At 40.6% G+C, this 13,575-nt stretch overlaps 5 protein-coding genes across 5 annotated transcripts; 2 read left to right on the top strand and 3 right to left on the bottom strand.

Moving 5' to 3' along the window:
- Positions 1 to 159: 159 nt before the first annotated feature.
- Positions 160 to 2,878, bottom strand: I206_100540 (uncharacterized protein; the record flags this gene model as incomplete). Its single annotated transcript, XM_019152562.1, has 4 exons — positions 160 to 1,581; positions 1,630 to 1,925; positions 1,991 to 2,507; positions 2,588 to 2,878. The coding sequence occupies 4 exons, from the start codon at positions 2,876 to 2,878 to the stop codon at positions 160 to 162; spliced, it is 2,526 nt and encodes an 841-aa protein (XP_019014700.1).
- A 467-nt stretch (positions 2,879 to 3,345) lies between these two features.
- I206_100539 (uncharacterized protein) lies at positions 3,346 to 4,349 on the top strand (the record flags this gene model as incomplete). Its single annotated transcript, XM_070202225.1, has 5 exons — positions 3,346 to 3,489; positions 3,569 to 3,680; positions 3,758 to 4,065; positions 4,154 to 4,264; positions 4,323 to 4,349. 5 exons carry the CDS (start codon positions 3,346 to 3,348, stop codon positions 4,347 to 4,349), a joined length of 702 nt encoding a protein of 233 aa, XP_070058326.1.
- A 523-nt stretch (positions 4,350 to 4,872) lies between these two features.
- I206_100538 (uncharacterized protein) lies at positions 4,873 to 6,937 on the top strand (the record flags this gene model as incomplete). Its single annotated transcript, XM_019152564.1, has 8 exons — positions 4,873 to 5,252; positions 5,317 to 5,385; positions 5,444 to 5,476; positions 5,557 to 5,731; positions 5,782 to 5,791; positions 5,856 to 6,402; positions 6,465 to 6,511; positions 6,585 to 6,937. 8 exons carry the CDS (start codon positions 4,873 to 4,875, stop codon positions 6,935 to 6,937), a joined length of 1,614 nt encoding a protein of 537 aa, XP_019014702.1.
- Positions 6,938 to 7,406: 469 nt separating this feature from the next.
- I206_100537 (uncharacterized protein) lies at positions 7,407 to 9,857 on the bottom strand (the record flags this gene model as incomplete). The annotated part of the gene is made up of 14 exons (XM_019152565.2): positions 7,407 to 7,439; positions 7,513 to 7,647; positions 7,728 to 7,837; positions 7,911 to 8,240; positions 8,324 to 8,669; positions 8,746 to 8,820; positions 8,876 to 8,937; positions 8,996 to 9,039; positions 9,113 to 9,139; positions 9,195 to 9,284; positions 9,348 to 9,379; positions 9,444 to 9,484; positions 9,550 to 9,578; positions 9,643 to 9,857. The coding sequence occupies 14 exons, from the start codon at positions 9,855 to 9,857 to the stop codon at positions 7,407 to 7,409; spliced, it is 1,569 nt and encodes a 522-aa protein (XP_019014703.2).
- Positions 9,858 to 10,834: 977 nt separating this feature from the next.
- Positions 10,835 to 13,470, bottom strand: I206_100536 (uncharacterized protein; the record flags this gene model as incomplete). The annotated part of the gene is made up of 16 exons (XM_070202224.1): positions 10,835 to 10,982; positions 11,049 to 11,143; positions 11,200 to 11,243; positions 11,303 to 11,402; positions 11,475 to 12,023; positions 12,082 to 12,159; positions 12,223 to 12,233; positions 12,293 to 12,347; positions 12,407 to 12,434; positions 12,491 to 12,503; positions 12,572 to 12,587; positions 12,641 to 12,791; positions 12,847 to 12,861; positions 12,933 to 12,972; positions 13,030 to 13,065; positions 13,122 to 13,470. The coding sequence occupies 16 exons, from the start codon at positions 13,468 to 13,470 to the stop codon at positions 10,835 to 10,837; spliced, it is 1,728 nt and encodes a 575-aa protein (XP_070058325.1).
- Between the last annotated feature and the right edge of the window lie 105 nt (positions 13,471 to 13,575).

Genomic DNA, 13,575 nt, shown 5'->3' with positions numbered 1-13,575 from the left:
TTCGAATTAATAATTAATATAGATTGTATGTACTAATAGATTATTTTGTCTATGATTATGATCAGCTCTGAATAACTAAATCATCTTCTTTAAATCACGTTCCGTTATGACCACTCTCATTCTATACAATTCTGACAGTCAACCTATTACTGCTAGGACTTATGATTGATTGACATGAGCTTCAGCAGAGTATTTCCCACTTATAACGCCCTTCTTAATTTCTTCAAATCTCCAAGAATGTCCTTCTAAATCCCCATCCACAATCTCAATACCCAAACCACTAGCTAAAACTCCTTCTGAGTTGAAAGTGACCAACACATTTTGAGGAGACAAGACTTCTCCGCCAGAAGGATCAGTCACGAATTTTGCTATTATTTTACCTGGACCTGCGGGTACCGTATCCAATTTCCAAGTCATCCGTCTTTGTGAAGGTGACCAAACTCCTCCAGCAGGTTTTGCTTGGACATTGTTAACCGATGGACCCGGTCCGAAGATAGCCACGAAAGTCACATTCGATAAACCCTCTAAAGGCGTTTCCTTCAGAGCGTAATTGAGAATCATACGAGTTTCGCCCTCTTTACATAAGAATGCAGGATCCAAAATCAAAGGAGTGTTTGTGCTTTCCTTTCCAGGTTGGATGTGGACCACGTATTTGAAGAGTAAAGCTCCCTTGTCAGAAGTAGTTGATTTAGATGTGGCTGAGGCTAAAACTTCTGAATTCAAGAAGTATTCTCCGGGTCTATCTGGGACTTGTGCCAAATAAGCCGGATTGGGAGCGATCTTATCCAATTTTTCAAACGAGGATAATCTAATATGAATAGGACCTGTCGTAGGTTGGGCATAGGTTGGTCGAAGGGATAAATGGATTTCACCAGTTATTTGTATTTTTGTAACCTCTTTATTCTTGATGATAACATTGATAGTCTCGTTCAAGTTTGCTCGTAATCCAGCCTCGTTAGAAGTGGTGGGCAAAGTTGGTTGAATAAGAGTTGGGCCACCGAGACCTGGGCTGTCAAATGGATTATTAGATGAGACTGAAGACATGGAAACTTGTCTTGCTACTTGTCCTGGTCCCTTGACGTTCCCGTTAGTGAAGCTTGTAGGCGAAGTAGCGGACACTGGGGAATCTGCAAGCCGTTCTTCAGGTTCGGCAACCCTTCCAAGTGATAATCCACCTAGACCAAGGGATTGATCCTCAGTAAATCCTCCTCCAAACATGGTATTTCTGACATCCCTTCTACCTCGGGCTATTGTACTTCGTCTAGAAGGTTGAGATGGTGGCATTTGTAGTGTTCGTTGCACCTTCTGAAGAGCTGCTTGTCTCTCTTCTTCACTTTCCTGAATCGGGGCGGGAGCTAAAGAAAGGTTCAATTTGGGAGGCGCATGTTGTGACGAAGCTGATGAGGATATGTTCTCCTGCGAAGCAGATGGAGAAGAAGTAAATGTTGTTCCAAATTGTGATTGCGCCTGAGGGACGGCAGGAGCCGAAGCGGCGGGGACGATGTCATTTGGTTCATCCCATAAGCTTCTGTGTCGGTCAGCTGGCGCAACTGAGAAGCCTTCATCATCCACCGGTGGTGCCTGCGGGACCATTAGTTTGGGTTCAAGCAGTTCAACGATGTCGCTTACCGAGCTTGTCGATCCTTGAATTCGAGGTACATCATCACTCATCAGGTCAAATCCTCCATCTCGAGGTGTCTCGTCTCGTCCGCTTCGGGTGGAAGTAGCGTTACTACCGCTTCTTGTTCGTCCTACCCCAGCCAACGTCTTCTTTCGACCGAGCATGGATTTCAGACCACCCGTCAATCCACCACTACCTTGGTCTCTAGAGAAACTCGCTGATGAACTATTCTGTCTTGGCGCTGGTCGAGGAGAGAAGTCATGGGCTGGACTTGAAGCTGTCACGGTTGACATTCTTCGATTAGCTATGGGATAGAAGATTAGCACGATTATATGCCCAAAAACGCTGTGCAGGCCGCATGGGACATACGAGTAGAGTTAGCACTATCAGGAACACTCAGTCTAGGTGCATTCCCATTGACATTTCCGTTTCCACCGATGTTGCCTAATTTTCTACCAACGCCTAGGACCTCTTCACTTGTCTCCCATGAAAGTAACTTGGCAATGATACCTTCTGCTCTTTGACCATCTCTAGTAGCCATATCACCCTTTACTGTTCCCCATCTTACGATGACTTCCTTAAGCGTTCTTAGACGTTCTTCGTCCAGTCTTTGATAAGTTGTATATACCATTGGTGACAATGAAGATAGTTGAGAGGTAAGTTGATTAAGCTCGGAGTGCAATTGATCTGCTTTGGAAGATTTCGATTTTTGTTGAGCTTTCTCTAATTTACCTGATACCTTTTCGTAATCTTTCAATGTTCTATCCAGAGATGAATCTTGCTCGGCTATTCTCCTCCATGCTATGACTTTTGAAGGTAAATCTCTGAGCGGTTGTTCAAAATCTGTTCTAAGCATTGCAGAAAGCGTTGAATGAGATGCAGAAGTCTGTAAAGTCCAACAAAACCGGTCAGTTTTCCAAAGCAACGTCCAGCCCGAGCATAGTCATGAATGGATAGAATGCCCACCTCAGATAACTCAGAGATTACACTGTCCCATAATCTCCCTTCTCCACTAGCTTTCTCCCATTCGTTACCAGTCTTCCCGCTCAAACCACCCTGTTCGGCAGTCTTAGCCAGCTTGGAGAGACTCTCGGCATAGGTAGCTTCGATCTGTGCTCGTTGCTTGTATAACTCGGCCAAAGCGTTGACATGGGTATTAGAAGTGTGTAATCGACGTTGTAATGCGGAAAGTAATGGCCGTGGTGGTGTAGGTAAAAAGTTGTTCACCCATGTATCCTCCGGTAGTAGTTCCGACATAGCGTTCCCGTGAATCTGCTCGAAATTGGTATCCTCAACAAGTCCAAATTCTGTCCTGAAGGCAAATGAGTTTACAAGCTGCCTATGAAATGATATTCGCTAGATGGTAAGATCAAAATGCAATATGATCGAGATAGAGATGAAAGAGGGATACGGGGCCTCCTATGTTTTAATGTTATGTCCTAGTTGCATGTTGCTATTCTCGGTCCAGATGCAACATTGATTTCATAAAATTACCCGATTGAGTAATAATTCATAGTTCATAGTGTGATGACGCAACAACCGGCGATTTTATTGGTACAGTGGGATCCCTTTACCCTAGTTGTTGTTTTGCCATCCAAAGATATCATTCATTTGTATCAAATACTCTTACTCAATTCTAACTGATTCCCCTTACCTAATCAGTACACTTCAGAGCCTGCTACCATCTCTACTGATCACAGAAATATAATTGACATCAGCACAACATGAAGGTATACTCGCTCTCTTTGTTATCGGTTACTCCTACAACTCCAGCTCAAGCTACTTTACTGGGAACGTCTCAAGATTTGAGTAGTTTCTCTTTCTACCAAAGAAGTAGTGTAGGAGAATTTATGACATTTTTCACAAAAGTAAGCCAATTCATTACGCTCTTCCGCCAAAGGCAGATCCTTCCAAGCGAGGACTTATATTGATAAATGGATTATGTAGACCGTTGCTGAACGAACACCCGCAAATCAACCATCTTCAGTAGAAGAGAACAACTACAAAGCTCATGTATTTAGGACATCAGGCAGACAAGCCGGTAGTCCCGGTATGGCTGGTGAGTGTTCTGTCTACAAATGTACCAGCTCCTGTCTTTCGTAAGAGATTCCAGACTACTAATTAGATTTGATTTAGCCGTTATGATAACCGACTTAGAGTATCCTTACCGACCGGCATTCTCATTATTGACCAAACTACTTGATGAGCACACCACGTTACTCAACAACCTTCCTTCAGCCTCCGCAGCACCTTCTTTCGGTTCAGCCTCCGCAAATGCATTTGGCGGTAACCCTTCTCAAGCTGCTGCCGGTGGTTTACCACCAGCTCAAAAGGGTAAATTGGAAGGAACTCTCACAGGATACTTGTCGAAGTACCAAGATCCTAAACAGGCTGATACGATCATGAAGGTGCAAAAGGAGTTAGATGAGACTAAGATCGTCCTTGTAAGTCTATTGCTGAGTCTAGCTGAATAGTGCCCGGTTCTTCAAACGAAGGGTGAATTAGCTTATAAAGGGTGATTGAACGTTTTAGCACAAAACAATCGAAAGTGTACTTGAACGAGGAGAGAAATTGGATAATCTGGTTGAACGATCGAACGCACTTTCAGCTCAAAGTAAAATGTTCTACAAGACGGCTAAGAAGGTTGGTACTCCATATGTCGCAAGCTCTATGCCGATAGCTAACACACTCGTTGCTGTAGCAAAACTCGTGTTGTGTTGTCATGTGAATGGTCTGCTTATCGATTTACTATATTATATTGATCTTTAAGGTCGACTTCCCGCTTATCATACTGAGGAAGGAGCATAGATTAAAAGAATCGATAGTATTTATAACGGAGGCTAGTAATGGGAATATGTAATTTATGTATTTAATCCAACTCCTTAATTTTACTGGTTATGCACAGTATTCTAGATATTGTCCTGTGTACCGCAACAGTTTCATCGAAGAGAGACAGGTCTTCGTAGACGAGTAAATTGTTGAGAATGTAAGGATATTTCCTGAAAACCCGGAACAAAGGAATACTATACGAGTTTACGAAGCAATGACGTTTACATTTTAGAAAACTCATCTATACGTTAGATATTTTACTATTTCTTTCGTTCGTTCCCTAACGACAACTAATATTCCTAGCTACGATTTAGAGATACGCAAGGCTAGCTCTGTTTAATCACTCTCGAGATATCTTATGAATTAATTCGGTCATCCAACCTTGAGCTTGTAAATCAAGATCCCTTTCTTCCCTCCCTCCAATGATCTCAAAACAGGTGGAAACTCCTTATACGGATTCAGAGACAGATATAGACGGAAATACAGATCAACGTCGTTCTTCAATTGATAAAGACAATCTCAACTATAAGCCATTCACAAAACGAAGTGCTCCTAATATCATATTATTCAAATTTCAAGAAATATTGACATTTCCTTCTCAACTCTTTTTCGCTTTAACAGGTTTAATGGGTATAGCAAATTATGTTAGACAAATAGTTCAAATTGTACCTACTAGACCTGCTACATTATCTATACGCCGAAATGGTACAAATTTAGTTGAGGAAATCAAAGTAGATAAGTGGATAAAAGATAATGTTAAAAGTATACAAGGTGTTTTCAAACCTGCTTGGTGGGTTCCAAAGTGAGTCTAAACTCGTTTGCAAATGATAGTGTATGTAATCTTAGTTTTGCTGAAATGTATATAGTGGCCATTTGCAAACCTTTTATACAGTGTTAGGCGATTTTACAAAGGTAGATAAAGTACATTACATCAGGTGAGTCAGTGATAACCATTCTGTGCTTGTTGTCGCCTTTTGGCTAATGGACAAACAGGACATATTTGCGATTACCGGATGGAGGTACAATGTGGGTCATGACTATTATCTATCAAGCTCTGTCTTCTTCTCATAATCATCGTGCTGAACAATAGTCATCCTTTTTCATAGCGGAATTGACGTTACACCAGAAGATCACGATAATTTCGACCCCAAGACCCCTACAGTTGTAGTTTGTCACGGATTAACGGGAGGAAGTCATGAATCATATGTCAGGAACATCTTATCATGGGTGATCAGACCAAAGGCTGAGGGAGGTATGGGAGCTAGAGCAGCTGTAATCAACGTGAGTCTAAACGTTATGGCATCTGAATTCAAAGCTGACTCCGATGTCAGTTCAGAGGATGTAAGTCTTCCAACTCCGTGTTCTTTTACTACGTTGACAACACTAATCGAAACCCATGAATTAGGCGCTGGAGTACCAGTCACTTCACCTCAAATGTACTCAGCAGGAACAACCATGGACTTGGCTTCAGCGGTTCATTTTCTTCGACATCGATATCCTTCATCCCCCTTACATGGTATTGGTTTCTCGCTAGGGGCTTCAGTATTATCGAGATATTTAGGTGAAGTTGGAGAATCATCATTATTGTCTTCGGGAATTATATTAGGTTGTCCATGGGATTTAAGTTTGATGTCACATAAATTAGATCATGATTGGTTCACATCTAGAGTATATTCTTCAGCATTAGGTCAAAACGTACTAAAACTTTTCTTTAAAGCTTATGATGCGAATCCACCAATGTTCAATAATGACAAGAGTCCAATAAAGGAATTTATGGATGACTTGAAAATTCAAAGGAAAACAATGGGTTCAAATACCAGATTAAGAAAAGTGGATGATTTAATGGTTTGCAAGATTGGTGGACCTCGTAATATAGGTGCTTGGCCTTTCGAAAATGCTGAAGCGTATTACCGTTGGGCTAGTCCAAAAAGAATGATAAATGGCGTCAAAGTGTGAGTGAAGATTATCTTTACTGGAAATAGTTGTGTCTATAGCTAAGTATGACTTACAATAGACCTTTGCTCGCCATCAATGCTTTCGATGATCCTGTCGTTGATTGTAGTGAGTACTTTAACCAACCCATTTTCATCAATGTCACAGATAACATAGCTCATTTAATTAATTCTGTGATCAGCTGCACTTCCACTTGAAGAGTTAAAATCCTCTTCGCATGTAGTAACAGCTATAACAGGTTCAGGTGGACATTTAGGATGGTTTGATGGACCATTCCCTTTATGGTCATCAATGAAATCAAAATCGCGTTGGGTTTTAAAACCCGTTTCAGAATTCTTCATCGCAGCTGCAAGAGACTTGGATGTGGCGGGAGGTAATTTACAAATACAAGAGGAAGAAGGATGGGACTGGGTTGTTGAGGGTGGACATGATATACCTGGATTAGCAAGACGAGGATGGAAAGTTCTTAAAGAAGGTGAAATGGTCAAAGGTGAAGGTGATGAAGGAGAAAATGGGGTGTTACAAGGATTATAAGATTGACTCATAATACGGATATCTGATAGATGTATAGATATTAGATCGTCAAGCGCAGATACGCTATTTCTTGGTAAAGAAGTAAAATGTGATTAGTTACTATCCAGTTGGGATCATACTTTGTTTCGAGCATTGAGAATGTTTATAGTCAAAAGAGTGTCATTCATCGTTACTTTATTCTACAATTTCTACTGTACTAATCAATCTACACCCTATCCAAGGAAACATCATCTCCGCCATTTCAACCCGTCGATAAGTAAAATCTTTTTTGGTGATACAACTCCCTCTCCACTTTGTGACAGAATACTTCAGCGCTACGTTTACGACAGCTACGACTACAATGATATCAACATCTTCTTATTCTTTCCCCAACATATCTGCCCAGTATGCTATTATGCCTGCTTTACAATTCTACTCCAAGCTTTCTTTAAGTAATTTTTAGATTGCTTTCAATACTCCGTTCATAGGATTAAAGGGGGTATCTGAAAGATAAGTTCTTTCTCTGAACGAATTGAAGAAATTCAAACAATCAATATCACTTTTTTTGATTAACAATTTATGAGATTACCACTCACATCAGTGATATCCAAGAAAGTAGAATCAATTTCTCTTCCTTCTTCATCAACGAATTTTTCAATCTCAGCTTCACCAGTAGCGAATAATTTATCTCTTCTTTTATTCTCCTTGTTTAAGAAGTATCGAATACCAAGCTAATGAATCATCATTAATATAATTCTCTCAATTTAACAGAAAAAGAGATCATGATTTAAAAGAATCAAAAGGAACTCACAAGGATACAAGGATTAATTACATATGTACCTAAGATAATACCCCATGGTAAATAATATCTAGGAGCGTATTTGGCTTGCCACATTTGTGGAGAAAGTAAATTACCAAGACCTATTAAATTTCATTATAAGCCATGAGTTTATTTTTTTAGTATTCATTCCCTAAAGGAGTTTATTAAACTTACAATATCCAATAAGTAACATAGCATTTGTAGTCGTTTTTTTAGTATGTCCAGAAGTACTTGAAGCACACCAAGATAAACTTAAAACAAATCCAGGTGTACCTACACCTCCTAAATAAATAGCAAATAATAATCCTCCTTTAACAGTAAAAGGTAAAGCTATCAAAAGACATGCACTAATAATATTTGGTAAACAATATGAAGCTCCTACATATCCTCTTGAATTTGGGAATTTTTTAATTACTAAAACTGAAGAATAAATAGTAAGAATTTCTACAACTCCTGAAACGCATCCTAATAATGTTGTTTGACCAACGGTAAATCCGAATGAATCTGAGAAAGTTATATCATATTAGCTTTAGGTCCATCTCGGAAACCTTAAAAATTAGTTAATGAAGTATCATAAGAAGACTCACTAATAATTAATTGAGTCATATTAGTTAAAGAATTAGCAACATTATTAGAAGCAGCAAAAAGAGCAAATGCCCAAGATTTCCAATCTGTTAAAGCTTCTATAAATTGATCTCTTTTCCAAATTTTATTTTCAACTCCTGTTGATTCACCTTTTAATCTTTCAATTGCAATTATTTTTTCTTCATGTGTTAAAAATTTAGCTTTCATTGGATTATCAGGAATGAAAAACCAAAAGTTTATTCCAACAATTAAAGTAATTCCTCCTGTTATAATCATATAAATTTTCCAAGGATGAATTATTTCTGGATTAATATGATATACACCAAAAGAAACGAATCCATTAAAGATCTAAAATTCATAAAATTCGTCAATATCCCTTATTAATTGTTTTTTGTTTCCGATAATTCTATTCAGTGGAACTTACTTGAGCAGTACCATTCATCAAGAACCAATATCCTACTCGTTGAGTACCTTCGGAATGAGTGTAGAACATACTGGTCTATAATTCTTTGTAAGCCAACAATAAGTTTTTAGACAATGACGTCCGAACCCACCAAAACCAAGAAACCAGCTGTAATACTTCCTTCGCAGATACCTAAGAACATTCGACAAACGACTGATATCGAATACAAGTTAGCTATGGGCGAGAGCTGATGCAGCGAAGTTCCACTCACACAAGCCGGCAAAGCTCGAACAGGCAGCATGGCAGCACAATACGCTGCACATATTCACAGAAAATTAGAATATTGACCAATGGACCTTGGGTTCGGTATCATAGATAGACGACTTACACAGCCCAAACAAGGATATTACACGCCCTGTTCAAAGTCGTTCAGCGATCGCAACGGTCAAGCGAGAATCTGATTGACTCACATCCACTTTCCAGGAGGGAATTTCTGTAAAGCAACCGATTGAGGCCATTCGAATACCAAGTAAGCCAAGTAGAAGATCGTTCCAAGCCAGCTGTGATTGAACTGATCAGCAGATGTACGTGGAGGACTGCTGAGCTGATCATATCATACGTACTTGTACTGAGCTTGAGTCAAATGATTATCTTTCTACACAAGGTGTGAAGGGTCAGCACAGCGTACTATCTGCTTCCTGAGATGAAGATTGACTGACTTTGATACCCAGGATTGCCGATGAACCAAGAGTAGTTTTATCTAATGGTGAATTCCTAACATCAGTTCGAAAATCGCATCTCGCTTTAAAGAGTATCCGGACTTACCGGTGAATTGAACGAAATAAAGAACCATCCTACAATCGTACAGTATGACATGAGCATCTTGGGAATGAATTCGGCCTGATTTTGAAAACCTACATTAGAGGTAATAAATGCCAATCACATTTTCTTCTAACTCTATCTGACATTTCTTTGGTTATTACACCATTGAAACCAGCTACGAAAGCAGCAGCTTCATCAACATCTTGTAAATGAACATGATGAGCATGTTCATCCAAATTTTGAGGTACTACATTAACTTCTGCGCCAAAGGCATTTTTCTCATTATCGACCTTCGGATCGTTAACAGACATCTTGAAAAAATCAATTTGTTATAGACGAGTGAAATCAATGTTCAATCAAAATATCTCACGAGAAGAAAGATTTCTTGACCATTCTATATACTTTACCAGACTGCCTTCCATCCTTTATCTCTTGAAGATATCGTCATACGACCAGGCTTCGCTTCATAATTCGGCTTCAGCCGATGAGCTTTGAAAGGCTAAAATGCCAAAAGCCAATGAACGATGTCGAAAGTCACCGCATCCTACGCTTAGAAGGTGAAGCCAAAATAGCCGAGCTTTGTTCATTAGAAAGAGAGGTATCCATCTTTATTAGATCTAGTCTGAGGGATGATCAGCTATCAAACTCAGATCCCTGATTTTGTTCTTCACCAGGAGAGGCGTCATTCGTTCGAGTATTGTGTAAAGCCTAAACGGCCGAGATAGCGATATTGATTCCCATTGAGTGATGACTGCGCCAAGCTGATATTTCACCTATGGTGTTCCAAAAATAGCGTGTGAATAAGATTCCTTTCGTTCCTGAATACTGGAAGCTAAATATATCCTGGATCACATGAACAAGCAAGAGAGAGAAGGGATTTACGAAGGAAAGATAAGAGTTTGAATGATACGGTGGGGCTGGAGCGGAAATCGCCGACTTATACTTCTGAGCAGTGCGATAAGGGCGCTTAGTCTTTGGCGTTTCTGGGTAAGCCAGAAGTCTGTTCACGTGAGATCAGAAAAGTACAGGCATTCATGAGATACCGTCATGAGTTTCAAATGGGGAAGATAATCTTGTGATGAGATTCAACTAATGTACGATCCAGGGAGCCTGAGTGTCTCTACATGGCATGCATCCCTAATTACAATTCCAGCACAATTATGTCGACAATCTAAACAATAACGAGATAGCAAAACATCTCACACAACCTCCACAATCCGACATTGCATTTTCTATATATTCTGACCAACGCAAAGGAGACAGAGTCCGGTCGAATATCGGAACGTTCCTAAACGGACTCGCCGGATCGAACAGGAGTGATTGTATGAACTTGGGTGTCCTTCTTATCAATATCATCCGCAGCTTGAAGTTCAGCTTCTCTATGAGCAACCTGAGCGGCTTCTTCCTTTTCCTCGAGAATTCGTCTGTTCTTAGGTCTGAAGGAGTTTCCTCTGTCAGCGGTAATTTCACTTTTGATCGAGGATGAATACGCAAAATCGTACCTGATATGTTTAATTTCGACGAAACGCAATAGGAAGACCATGAAGATTACCAAACACCACAAGGCTATCTGAACAGGCCATCCATATTTGTACACCTAAATGACGGATCAGTCATGTCCAGCTTACATACAATTTGTACAGAAAAACTCACTGGGGCAGTCTTGGCGGGCCAGATCAAAGGCGAAGACCAAGCACCTGTGATTTTGAGTGTTAGCAATTTGAAGAATTTAAGAGAAAACCGTTAGAGAACGCACCACAGGCGTAATAGAACGCAATGGCGAAACCAAGGGTAAACGCTCTTTGCTCTGCATCGAAGGGGTTCAAATCGGATAACCAAGCCCAGATACAGGGAGCCTGGAGACGAAGCAGATCAGCCTTAGAGCAGGCCCGCCTAGGGCATGTGAGGGCAGGCAGAGTATTACTTACGGTCGCAAGAGTTAAGAAGCACACAAAGTATGAGAAATAGACACCAGCCCGGCTAATTCCTGAAGAAACGTTCCAAATAGACATGATGATACCAGGAATGATACCGATACAAGCCTGAACTACGACTGGTATCCATCGATTCTGGAATCGATCTGACAGATAACCCACTGTCCATATGGTAACAATGGTAATTGCACCTCCTCCGATCGGGATAGCGTTGATTTGAGCGACAGACCATGTAGCTGAACCATCGGCATTTTTGAGTGATTTGAGATATAAGTTGAAGTATTGGTAAGATGCTTGAGCGAGAACTGAGGCAACGTAAAGGATGACGAAGCAATAAAATAAGGGTCCAGTTATCGCTTTCTTGACGGATGAAAGGGTAAATTTCTTGTTATCCGCTCTCTTGAACTTCTTGGTTCTTTCTACAGCGACAGCAACATGTTTAGGTCGGAGCCAGAAGGACAAAGGGTTGGGCTTAGTGGGGAAGTCAGGAATCAAGACAAATCCAGCGCAAGCAACGAAAAGGGTGAGGATTCCGTCAATTATCTGTGATAATCAAGGTCAACATCTACTCCGTTCTGATAACGAATGAATGTTAGCCTACCATCATCCATCTCCAGCCACTGATGCCATGTCTACCATTCAAATTTTTATATATAGCAGCTTGAAGCGCACCTGCCAGCTATATCATGAAAACAAAGTGAGAAACAGCGACACACATAGCTATACAGGGTCAACGACATACCATGTTGCCCACTGCGATTAATAAGGATGAGTCAGACCTATACGATTGTGTTATTTCTGCTGGAACTCACCTGTCTGACACGAATGATAGAAACCGATCCGGAAAGCTAATTCTGTAGGTGTGTACTATTGGATCGTCCCGTCAACGCTAAATCTCTGGTCGCAAATTATCTCCGCTTACTTACCCATGACATCAACAGCATGATGGCACCACTATGAACATGCAGTGGTCAGAAACGCAGAATTGGAGTACATTCAGACCGACTTACGGATAACAAGTAGCTAAAAGACGAGTTGAGGTGAATTTTTAGTCTACATTCCCACAATTAGGCCATTAAGCACAAGCTCACCTTCGAAACAACCAATCTGAATCGAAATCAGCATACAACCAACGTGGTGATGAACGGAGGTATACTCACAAAAGCTCGGAGGATGTAAACTTGTTTAGCGCTGGTGACTTTGTACATGGAGATTGTCAGGATACCCCAGCATGTTTCAAGGCACGGTAGCCAAAGAGAGGGGCGGACTCGAGTAATGATGATTTGAGAAGGGATCAAGAAAATTGCGTATCTGCGAAAGTCCAAATTAGCGAGGTCAGAATAAGCAGTGATCAAGCAAAGCTTACCCAACATTGAACCATCTGTTTTAGGTACGTCGTCGTCAGCAGGTATTCATCCAACAAGACAGAGGAGAAATTTCTCTGATACTTGCACAGTGAAATAATTATATTCATTCCCAAATAGTTTCAATTCTGAAGGAAACCGTATCAGCACAGAGAATTTGTCCAAATCAGCATCCTATTACTCACCTTCCTTCATACCGGACACATAAGCAGCGGATATATCTATTGTATACCTTCATGTCAATTTGGCATAGCTATATTCGAGGAGAACAACTTACTTTGCTGATCGAGATACTTGATAATTTGACTGATCATCAAGTACACCAATAAAATCGAATCCAATCTAGCTATGAACAATCTTTCCCTTTTCGATTTCTTTTCGACCACTGCACCAGTGTGAAGATCCACATGTGCTGTAGGATCAATTACAGCGGCAGCCTCATCATTGTTGATGGGCGTGTTCTTGGGCTTGAAGCCCAGCATCATAGACACCATATTAAATTTGCCCTTTCTAATAGTCGAATTATCGAGTAAAGGTGAAGTCTCACTTCGTAATGTTGTTGAAGATGAAGAAGAATCCTTTAGACGAGTTCGTGATGAACTTGCTTGTGGGGAAGAAGACCACATGATACTTCATCTCCCCTCTATTCTATATGTTTCTAGCCCACCAGACGCTTAACGCTTATCGTATCCGCTCTCTGGAATTGGCCTAATCGGCTACTCAGAGCGGAG

This window comes from Kwoniella pini, chromosome 1 (genome assembly GCF_000512605.2).
Source record: "Kwoniella pini CBS 10737 chromosome 1, complete sequence".
NCBI classification, from domain to species: Eukaryota; Fungi; Basidiomycota; class Tremellomycetes; order Tremellales; family Cryptococcaceae; genus Kwoniella; species Kwoniella pini.
This window is presented reverse-complemented; position numbering and strand designations above follow the sequence as displayed.